Genomic DNA, 12,220 nt, shown 5'->3' on the forward strand with positions numbered 1-12,220 from the left:
ACAGCAACTTGACGGTATTGTTGTCCTCTATTTCCATTTCTCTGATTATGTATAGCATTTGTGTCACCCTCTATCCTTCGGGGTGTCCCTGAAAATTGTTTCTTAGCACTTGAAGAACTGAAGAACCAGGGTCTTGGATTTTTCCCGCTTTGATAAGACTTTCAGTTCTTTCTCCGCAAATCACAACATCTGAAAAACTACCAAATGGGCAACTTCCCATACGATCCATGAACACACCTTGCAAGGTTCCAATGAACATATCAGTCAATTCTCTCTCCAACATCGGAGGTTGTACTCTCGCAGCTAGTTCACGCCACCTCTGGGCGTATTCCTTGAAACTCTCACCGGTCTTCTGAAACAAACTCTGCAACTGGGTTCTGCTCGGAGCCATGTCCATGTTATGCTTGTATTGCCTCAGAAAAGCTTCACCTAACTCTCTCCAGCTTCTGACAGATTCTCTTCTCAAGTCCATGTACCAATCCAAAGAGGCTCCAGACAAGCTGTCTTGGAAAAAGCACATCCACATCTTTTCATCATCAGTATAAGCGGATATCTTCCAGTAGTAAGCTTGCACATGAGTTCGGGGACAAGAAGTGCCATTGTACTTGTCGAAAGATGGCGCTTTGAACTTGTACGGGATCCTCAACCCATCAACTAAGCCCATATTAGTAACATCAAAACCCAAAGAATTCTGGCACTCCATGGCGCGAATCTTTTCAGCAAGGGCGTCAACCTTCCTATCTCTCTCTTCCGCCTTTCCAAATTCATCATCATCACTGGGAATAGTGAACATATCTTCTTGCCTGTCAACCAAATGAGAAGGATGGTGAACTGGAGCGCGTGTCGCTCGAGCATTAGCAGCCTCTGTAATGATGGGTTGTCCATTGATTCTAATACCACGCAATTCGTCACCATTAGCATGGTTATTGACAGGGTTAGTAACAGCAGCGTCATCGACGGGGGTCCCTTCTGGCGGGTTTTGACCGACAGGGGGAATCACAGTTTCTTGTCTCTGGACCAAGGCTCAGAGTTCCTCCTTCCCTTGCACTACCCCTTGCATCATACTCATGAATTGGGCCATGTTGGTCCTCATCTCCGCTAGATCTGCTTGAAAGCTTTCCATTACTCTCTGCTGGTTTCTGCGGGTACCGTACCGGTGAATTCCTGAATCAGCTATCCTGCTAGTGAACACCAAATAATATAAGAACACCGCAGCGGTACTTGTAATACATGACATGCTAATGAATATGCAAATGCAATGACATGTTTATCAATTCCAACGAGTATTCCACCCCCTTGATTCCAGTCTCACATCCGACAAAAAGCACAAGAAGACCGAGTTGTGGATAAACTTCTGAGACCAAGATGCAATAAGGAAAACCATCAAATAAATGAGTTCAAGAAGGGAAAGGCCTTAGCCAACAATACATCAAAAAGGATCTCCACAACAAGCATGTGGATCATCACTACAGTACAATAAGTAAAGAGAGGAACAAAAATCACGAATCAGCCTCCTGTATACAACCCATAAGGACTGCTCCTTACTTCAGCCAGCAGTACCACTATGTCGGGATGATCTGGAGATTCTGTCAAACGCCGGATAAGCAGATTCCTCTTGTGAATAACTTCATCCAACTCGTTGACGCGCTCTCTGTAGTAATTCCCATCATCTTCTCCGAATATCTCTTCAAGTCTGGATTTCTTCAAACCTGCAAGCACTTTGAGTTCCTCAATCTGTCCTTGAGCTTTGTTGAGTTGATCCGTGATATAACCATTGGTTGAACGGGCGCACATAAGCTCATTGTTCTTCTCCTTCAGCAAAATCTTCAACTTCTCCATCTGACCAGTCAATTCGGCCACCATCTCCTCCTCCTTTACCTTCCTAGAAGCTGGAAATGTATCCCATTGCTCTTGCCAACCAGCCAACTTACCATGAGCATCTGTTAACTGCTGTTTGACTCGCCTCAACTCAAAACTGGATGATCCCAGGGCTTTGTCTGTCTTCCTGGAGAAGTCCACCTCCACAACTAATTTCCTCTCCGTTTCCTCTTACAATCTGACGGCTTCCCCTCCTGATATTTCGCCTCGTGGAATTGATGCATACAGTCTCGCAGCTTCACATTTAACTCCGAGTTTTCAGTTTGAAGTTCCTTCATGGCATTCTTCAATTTTTCATGCTCCTCTCGACTCACCATTGTTGACTGCTCAGGAGTAGGTGAATACAAAGGTTCTTCAATAGGTAACGACAGACCAAACTCTTCGACTCTTCCTCGAAGCCACTCTTCATACTGAGGATAAGTTCTACAATCTCCTTTTCCAAGCACAGTTCTTCCTCTCTTCATCACCTTGAGCCAAGCCTCAGTTGCCTTACGGGATACAGTCAAATCAGATGAAGAATGGAAAAACAGAGATTCTTCCACATCTTTTTCCAAAGGCGGAGTTCTTAAAGCATATCCAAACTATCTGACTGCCAGAGAAGGATTGTAGTTGATACTTCCTCTTCTTCCTACTAATGGTACATTCGGGAAGTCCCCACAACTATGAATGATATCTGCCCAAAGCAAGCTCCGGTTTGACCACCAAGAAATATCTTTAGCTCTTAACCCCATCAGTCTCTTTGACCAACTCAACGAGTTCTTGGCATCAACGAACGCTCCGGACTTGGGTAGGTGGGAACTGAACCACTTATAAAACAAAGGCGCACAACAATTCACCAATCTTCCCCTTCTATTCTCATTCCTGTGATGCACTGAATGAAAGAAATCTCCCAATAAGGTCGGCACCGGATTTCCCAACACGAAGAGGCGTATGACGTCTACGTCCACAAATTTCGCCACATTAGGGAACAGGACAATCCTGTACACATAAAGAGCCAACACAGCATTGAAACCCCTCTGATCACCTTCTTCAAGCTTCTTCTTAGCTTCTCCCACTAGGAAACTCAAATAAAAACCATTAACTCCTCCTTTCTGACACATATTAGCCTTCAAGACGGATTTCCCCAAATATGTGGCTGAAGCAACCATGTTGAGATCGGGCAGAAACTCAGAACTGTAGAATAGCAACTGCGACTTGATAGGAACTCTGAGAAAATTAGAAACCTCCTCCAAAGTAGGGACCAAAATATAATCCGGGAATGTGAAACACCTCAATAGAGGGTCATAGAACTGCAGCAGTGTAAAGAAAGCATCGTGTTGATCCTTGGAAAGAACCGTGACGAAACTTAGAATCAAACCATAGTCCTTCCGGAATCTTTCTAGATAATCCTGATCCATTAACTCCATCAGCTGTTGAATAGGCTCCAAACAGACCACAGGAAACTTGTAGGCGACGTGTCTCTTTCTGCCAATATCCATCTTAAGAGAACCAGAAAAACCCCGACCGAAATTAAGAAGAAGATGTAAACCCCCTAGAAATGGATAAACATGTGTTAAATGATATGAATGCAGAATGATGTGATGCAATGCAATGACATGGAAATCAAGATTGCTGTATCTGCTTGAACATCCTTTGGGTTGCATTGTCTGAAGAGAACCCCACTGAGGAATATAATTCAATATCAAAACTCTACTCCAGAAAACCGGGTTGGTTGGAGGTTAAGGTTTCCTGAATTTAGCCTGCCCCTCACTGGTAGGTTCTAAGAACAGAAGTTCGTCGGCTTCAGCCCTTCAGTCGAATAATATGTTTACCACTGAAGGTTTGGCATTATGACGAGACAAAAGACCTCCACTGACTCCCCTCAACAGGATATCCTAAAGCAAGTTCCCAGTCACGGGGTCCTCGGATTGAGCAGCGAGAATGCGCCCACCAGAGCTAACATAATCACGTCCCGGAGGAGAGGCCTCAACTGAGTTCTCGGGAAATTGTCACCAGAGTCGACGATTTCTAGAGGAACATCATGTCGTTACGGAACACCCATAGGACAAAATATATCCAAAAGAAACCTCGTCTGGAATGTGGGTCTCATGAACGACTTAACGTAGCAACATGCCACGCAAGCTTCATGATTATCCACTTTAAAACCTGTGTGTACGCTCAAGCCTGGGTAGTGGGCTTATCTCTCAGAACGTCCCACCCCAACAAACAAACAACTCGCAGAACCCACAGATACAGCAGACATATGCACATGAATGCAATGAGGTAAAGCAGGTAAATAAATAACTGTACAAAAGAAATAAACACCCAATAAACAAACAACCTACAAAAGCTAGGAGGGACTCGCTTAGGGAAACCGTGTCCCCAGCAGAGTCGCCAGCTGTCGCAACCTAAATGAAGAATGTGAAAAAAACAACCGGTAAAAAAAGACATGACAGAAGAGTCGCCACCGTGCGTTATTTATCCCAAAGGAGGGAAAGGAAACGCTCGAAGTAAACCTGGAAAAAGGAAAGGAAAAGACAAGGTCTCGCAACCAAATCTTGTGTTCGGGAGTCGATTATGCGAAGGGAAGGTATTAGCACCCCTACGCATCCGTAGTACTCTACGGGATCCACTCTTGTTGGTCTTGTCTAAAGGGTGTGGGTTTATCTAATGTACTATTTACTAAAAGAGGGGTCAAAAGAAAATGACTCGCACGGATGTCGCATCCACTGCATACGTATCTCATCTGAATATGAGAATCAGAGTCTTCGTAGCTCGGCTAACCTATGGGTTAAAGAGAAGTGTACTCGTTAAGACATCGCGTCTTATGCCTACGTATCTCATCTGGAATGAGAATCAGAGCAAACCGTAGTTCGGCTAACCTATTTTTGTTTGTTTTTGTGTTTTTTAGGTGAACGACGTTACTACGCAATCTACCGAATGCTCGACCTTTGGAGACTTCCTCGCCTGTAGTAGAAGGAGTTAACGTGTTCTTAGGAGAAGAAAAACCAATGAGTTTGTTTGTGTTTTAGGGACGCTCATGCAAAAAAGGAAGTCCTAGACGAAGGAACCGTGCTACCTTAATTGACATGCAAACGAGAGACTATACGAAGCCTAGCAATCCTATGGGGAGACGATCACACCATACAAAACAAACATGCATAAAGTAAACATGCCAACATGGGGGCTCAAACATATATGGGTAGGGCTTTAGTCAAGATGGGTCATATCAACCTCGACAAACAAGCCATGGAAAGGTAATCAAACGGGCTCTTAACCACTGACATTGAACGTCAGGGTGAGCAGATCAAAAGGGTAATGAGGATAAGACCTCGTAGCTCTTAACCCTGGACAGGGTGAGCTCATGACAAAAAGTGGGGATTCAGAAAGGTGGAACCCTCTCCACTGACTGATCGGACAGAAGATCTTGGGCTTTTATTCTGAAGCATCGACACGTAGTATAAGCATAAAGAACGACACACTGAATAACGGGGGATTGACTACTAATCCCTTTTATCCGTCAATTGCCTCTTTAGGGCACAAAAGTAAAAACACAAAAACATTGCCTCATATCGAGGTCTTCCAGCTAAGAAAACGGTAAAATGCGGAAAAGATGTAAAAGGGATCAAGAGATCTATCCCATGGATAAAGATCCGAAGTAACAACAACTAAAAAAACGAGAAACCCAGAGATCTCTCAAACTGGCACCATCAAAGAAAGCAAGTCAGCACAGGTAATCGGAATAAATCTCCAAATGGTATCCCACAAATAAAGTGGAATACCAAGTAAGCTATCTCTTCAGGAGTCATGTGAGCCCTCACAAAAACTCGACAAACAAGTTAGAATAACCGGATGGGGCGCAATCAAGGGTTGCACCAAACAAGAGAAAAACATGCCACAACAAACACAAAACAGATTAGAGCAAACAGAAAAAATCAATTACTGTCACGCTCGCTACTGTTTCGCTTAGCGAGGTGCTAGCGAAGCTTCGCTACATGCTCGCCTAGCGAGTGCCTGCGAGTTTTAGATTCTTCCTTGATAACAGTCCGATTTCTATAATCCCAAACCCTATGGTATCCATCTCAGAAACAAAGTGATTAAACATTCAAGGCATTATTTTATACATTCATTCACATCTAAACCCAAATGCCTCATACATTTAGAAATTTCAAATTGAAGGCGTAAAGTAATGGGAATAGGGCAAACCTGATTGGAGAGATCGAATGAGATTGAATCGCCTGGTGCGGTTTGCAAAGCGATCTTAGGGTTTATATGAAATGGACTTGGTAGAGGTGATCTTGTGCTATGGAGTATGCTCTGAATTCTGTTAGCTCTTCTTTAGGGTTTTGTTCCAAGGAAATTTCAAAGTGTTTTCTGCTTTCACCAATTCTCTGTCTGTTTTCTTTTTTTTCATTCTACTGAAGTTTTTATATTTATAACCTGATTTTTGTGGCTTTGTGGGCTCAAGAGAGAGAGGTCCAAGTCCAAGATTTTTCTGTTATATTTTAGAACGCGTGGTCTTCGCCTAGCGAACAATTTGCTCGCCTAGCGAGCATGACAGTTTTGGGACTCGCTAGGCGAACCACTCTGCTCGCCTAGCGAGCATGACAGCTCAGGAACAAACTTTTGCTCCTTCCAGACTAGCGTTTTGAATGATGAATAGACCCCATTTGACTATGTTGGAAGTAACTCCAGTCATTCTCTTAGCCATTTGACCTTCAGTTGACCAACAGTTGACTTTTGACTTCACCGTTGAATTTTGAGTTGTACTGAGCCCATTAAGCTTGATCCTTCAAAGAAACATCTGAAAATGAGACCCTAGCTCCAAAGAGCTCTACACAACATCCATAAGATCTTTAAACCAAGAATGCCTCTCAATCCTTTGACTGCTTCAATATACTAAAGTTGGCCAGAGGTCAAACCCCTAATTCAAATGAACTTTGCTGAAATGCAATATGAAATGTTAAATGACCTAAAATGAATGCATGAATGAGGGGGACAAATTTGAGGTGCTACACATACGACTACGTCCATTGATATTTTAGAGTGACACATCCTTATATGACACCAGATGTAGAGGAAAAGTATATATATATATATATATATATATATATATATATATATATATATATATATATATATATATATAAAAGTGTATCTCTAAACTAATTTCGAAAAAAAAAATGTGTCTCATTTTCAGATAAATTTGGTATAAAGAAGTGCATCGATAAATATTCTTCCAAATTTGTATAGAAATTTTTAAATTTTTATAGGATACCATTCTAAAAATTTCAGACGAAAATTTTATAGGATACCATTCTAAAAATTTCAGACGAAAAGTGAGCATATAGTATTTAAGGCTTATTAAATCTCTAGGTCAAGGGAATCCATTTAGTTGAACAAGTGGTGTAGTACACTCCAAAATGGATTTTTCCAAGTTTTGACAATTTAACATATTTCCAAGTTTGACAATCTAAAAATATACAATTTACATGAAATTCTAACACACTTGACATACTTATATTATAACGAGCTAAATTAATTTTATGAATGCATTCCCTCAACTATCTCCAAATTCAAACAGTAACTTACTTCTTTATTCTTTTTTGTGTATCTACTGACTAACAAAATTTCTTCCCATTTACATTTACACAATAATAATATCTAAAAAATTTATAAAAGAAAAGAAGTAAACTATGTGTCTCCATGAAAGGGATCAAAATGGCATGATATGTGATGTCTTGGTTTCATAAGAAGAAAGACACGATTTAGAGTTAACCCTAAAAATCTGTAGCAAATCCGTACACATTTGGCGAACTTGAGGCGAACAATAACCCTGTATCAGCAACAGTATCTTCGTTAACCCATTCGCCTGAGTAACCGCTTCTTGCGCTTTCTGATCCCGAAACAGATAACAAACACTCCACAGTATCGTCACCGCGTGTCCCGTCGCCACGTTCGATACCTTCAGAACTTTATTCAGTATCGCCGCCACGCACGCCGCGTCCTCACACATCTCCTTTCTTCCCTCACTCGTCGTCGACGCACTTTCCACCAGCTTTAACGCCTTCTCCACCACTTTCACGCTCGTATTAGCTTCTGTTAGTAACCTCGAAAACGTTTTCATTCCTCCAACTTTCACCAGCTTCACCTTGTTCCTTTTCGGTTGCGAGATCGCTACTAAGCACGATAAACAGTTTTCAATCAGCTTCGGATCTTTCTCTGGCTTCGATAAATTCAATAATTCAGTTATCAAAGCTTCGTTCTCAGCTATTAGAATCTGTGATTCACCGTCAAGAGCTATGAATTTCAAAACCCTAGCGGTTGCGATTCTTGAATTGTTACTTCCTCTTCGTAAAACAAGAAGCATAGAATCTAAACATTTATTGTTCTTCCCCTTCACCTTCAACACATGGTTTTTAAAACCCTCGCGATCTTCGATTTTTTCTAGAACTAAACCTAACGCCGTTAAAACCTGTTCGAGAAACTCAACGCTCCCGTCAACATTGTCGAGGGAAGTAACCATCAGAGAAACAAAACCGTTTAATTTCGCGAGAAAAGCTCGGTTCTGATCGGAATCCTGACCGAACCGAACTACTTTTGTGATTAAGCCGAGCCGGTTTAGACGGTTTAGACCGGGAGAGGCGGATAAATCAGTGATAGCTTGAAGGATTTGATCTTTAGAAGAAACCGAAGATAGAAAAGGCGGTTCGACCCGGCGATGAACCGAGTCGGTCCAGATCTGGATGAGACTATGTAGAGTTCGGTTAGGAACAAAATCCTTAGTTTTAAGAATCTGCATGGTCGCAGGACAGGTGTTGTTGCCATCGTCTAACCATCGTTGGATACTGGAACGGTCGTAGGTGACACCGGTGCAGAGGCTAACGGGAGATTTCATAACGTCGAGTGAGATAGGGCATTTGAAGAAGGTGGGAACAGTGATGCATAGATCGATAGCTTTTTCTCTAACCATGGTGGATGAAAGTGGGGAGAGAGTGGAAATAGAAAGGAATAAAAGAAAAGTGGGCGATGAGAGGACAAGAGAAGAGGGTTGTGTGAGATATGTGGGAATGGAAGGGGATATAGAGGAATTGATAGGGAGAGTCAAAGGTGGGTGACGTAAGATGCTTTACTTTTTTTGTTTTTTGTATTAATTTATGTTGTTGTTGTTTTTGTGACGCTTTTGGTCTTTGGTCAACGATGGAATTGTGGTGGGGTGCGATATTACTGGGTGATTGTCTGGAGATAGTATCCGTTGAATATTGGTTATAGCATGATGAACGGTGTGGATTAGAATGGGTGGCACGTGCAGAGTGATTGGATATTTTGTGTTGGATGGAGGGGAAGTAAATGCATATGATGAGGAGTGGGGATGCTGTAGAGGGGAGAACGTGGGATGACACGGATCCAATTCAGAAATCATATACTAGTAGTATTTGGAGCTTTAGTATAATCTACTTAAAGCTTCGCTAGTTTGGTTGGGTTGGGTCGAATTTGTTCAAACTCAATAATATTTTAGAGAATATCTTCCGAAGTAACTTAAGTACACACAATTTAGGTTAATTTTGAGTTATATTTTAGGAATGTGATTTTTTTTATTCATGAGATGTATTTTTGGTATTTGTCTATAAATGCATTTCCATAATATTGTGAAATATAGATAGAAGAAAAAAAACTAGAAATTTGTATTTAGACAAAATATAATTACAATTCTATTAGCCAAGAAATTTTAAAAGGAAAATTCATCAAAGAAGTTAGTTGAAATTTATGCAAACACAATAAGGTTAAAATGTCTTTCGACTAAAGACTTTAGAAGAAGAAACAACAACATTCGACATTGAAGAACATGGTCTAGAACTTTGTGGAATTTTCAAGAGATTTGTTCACTTATCAAATTCGACAAGAGGCATATTTAAATTTCAAGAGATTTATATGAAATAAAAAATAAGAGTCTAAATTTATAGAAGTTATAGACAAATGTGGACCTCAAAAATTCTATCATGTATCAGTACTAGTTTCGGAGATAGATTTTTGATTCTGCCCTATTATCTTATTTCGGAGATACATCTCCGAAATCTATCCCGAACCAGATAGAAAACAGAACCCGTGTGTTTTGTTTGACAAGTGAACAAATATTTTGACAAACATAAAAAAATATATTAAAAATATTTAGAAATTGTGTATATTACACTTCGTTAATATTAATACACAATTACATACACTTAATTGATGATAAAAACTAAAACGAATTGAAAGGTTTATCGCTGACTAAATCTATAAGTATGAGTGGTACTCCCTTTGACTTTTGTGCATTTGATTCTCTTTTAATGTTGCTCAATTTCTCGAACAATTGCATCTTTTCCACAAATTAGTCCAACCAAGTCTCGTCTTTTGTTGTTGAATGAGCCGTCCACTTCACTGATGCAAGTGGTATATGGTATCCCGGTTACAAATAAACTTGAACAAAGTGCCTTGATTTTGAAAGTCATCCAATACACATAATACATTCATTTAGATTTTGAGGCGGGGCGGTTCGCATGCAGTGGGAAAAATGTTTTCATCAAACTACATCTTATAAGATTAACACACACACACACACTCTATCATACACACTTGCTATGAGATAACCCATTTCAGGGAAACACATCCATTTTCCTCCGATGCCGATCCACTAATGCAATGAACAAGAGACTCATAAATTTCATCAAAGTTTTCTTTTTTTCAGTAAAGTCGAGTGTGTGATTGTTTATGGGTCTTCAACTCATGGATAATTGATGGCGGACAAGTGTGTGATTATCTTCTCCTTTACCGAGTAAGGCTGTAACATCTAAATAACCGTAATTACCATTACCCTCAACATTGACGATCCGCTCAATGTATTTGCGCATAAAACTGACATCTCGTCAATGAATGTAATTTTTGATGGAGGTGATGAAGGAGGTGGTTTGCTAATGCGAACTCCTTTAAAAATATTTTTTTTGTTGAGATTTTGGAGTTTGTGAGCCCGAAAAAACTTTGTTAACATGTTCAAAATACAAAAGAGACTGCACCGTTGAATTGTCACTCGGTGTAGACTTGAGCTTCTTCGAAATGCCTTTTTTTTACCAATTGAGAGGATGGTTTCAAGTCGGTGGTTTCCGGATAAGCAATCTTCCTAAATTATTATTTGAGGCGGAGTTTCATATTATCATCGACTTTAAAAAACCTCTCTTCTATCACTTCCCATTCGGTCTAAATAGAGATATTCAATTTATTGTCTTTCATGTCACCTCCATCATCAAACCTAAGCCTTTTCCAGTGACTGCAAACTTCATCCATTCTTATCGGGCTATCAAATTTCACATTCTTTGTTATGAGACAAGCATATGATAGACCATAGATTTTCATAATTGTGCAACCACACTTTACGCAATCGGAACCTACATTATCATCTCGTTTTGCTTCATGAAAAATATAATTCAAACTTGCTCGAGATATATCGCCAACCAACTGGAAATAAAGATTGATGTCTTTAAATCTATGTTTCAAAACGGTGATGCTCCGATCAAATGATGTATGTACCTCACTATGCTGGTTCTGGATCATTTGGTTCACAAAATCTCAATCTCTATACAAACCACTCTTAATATTTCCCAACCAATTATTCATTGTAGCATGAGCAGACTTAACTCAATTTGTCATTTCTGAAACACAGTCCTTCTCTTCCAGCATGAGGCGACACACAATTAGATGACCAACTAACTTTTCACACAAGTCATGATTATGTAAGCCACATATGACATAAATACCCATTTCTTATTTGCCAACATATAACCATGCAACTTAAAGGGACACTCACATTTTCTTGAATCAGTGTCATCTCGTTTAAAATTTCGGAGATGAGGTCTATATTTCTCACTTCTTTCGTAAGTCATTATTACAAATGCACATCTTCTATCCGAACCATCATCGGGCCTTCCGATTACCACACTAAATCCCAGTTTAGAGGTCTCCGTACGAATCCATTGAAGCATGTGATTACGAAATTCAAACTCTTGCTTATTTTTAAATTGGTTGCCAAGATCTACCGCCTTCACAATAACACCTTTGGCATCATGAGACACAACATGTTTGGGAAAAATATTGAGGTGCACCATATCTAATTAAAACAATTACAATAAAATACTCAGTAAGTGTTAATATTGTAAACAGAGTTGAAAAAATTAGAATAAACAAATATCAGAGATGTATTTTTGGATGAGTTCATATAGACTCCGAAAATGTATCTCTAGAATAAGCATATGTTTTCAGACAAAAAATAAGATTAATGTGAGCAATGAGGCTTGAAATAAATGATCTTCACCTATAATTCTAACTTCTTTTA

The 12,220-nt window shown here is 40.0% G+C and overlaps 1 protein-coding gene across 1 annotated transcript; it reads right to left on the bottom strand.

Annotated features, from left to right (window-relative positions):
* Positions 1-7,432: 7,432 nt before the first annotated feature.
* LOC127079781 (U-box domain-containing protein 27) lies at positions 7,433-9,015 on the bottom strand. Its single transcript, XM_051020149.1, has one exon. It carries the CDS (start codon positions 8,828-8,830, stop codon positions 7,574-7,576), a length of 1,257 nt encoding a protein of 418 aa, XP_050876106.1. The 5' UTR covers positions 8,831-9,015; the 3' UTR covers positions 7,433-7,573.
* Between the last annotated feature and the right edge of the window lie 3,205 nt (positions 9,016-12,220).

This window comes from Lathyrus oleraceus, chromosome 5, assembly GCF_024323335.1.
Source record: "Lathyrus oleraceus cultivar Zhongwan6 chromosome 5, CAAS_Psat_ZW6_1.0, whole genome shotgun sequence".
Classification (NCBI taxonomy): Eukaryota; Viridiplantae; Streptophyta; class Magnoliopsida; order Fabales; family Fabaceae; genus Lathyrus; species Lathyrus oleraceus.

Coding starts and splice junctions, on each gene's coding strand:
- LOC127079781 (XM_051020149.1), bottom strand. CDS start 8,830: ATGGTTAGAGAAAAAGCTATCGATCTATGCATCACTGTTCCCACCTTC.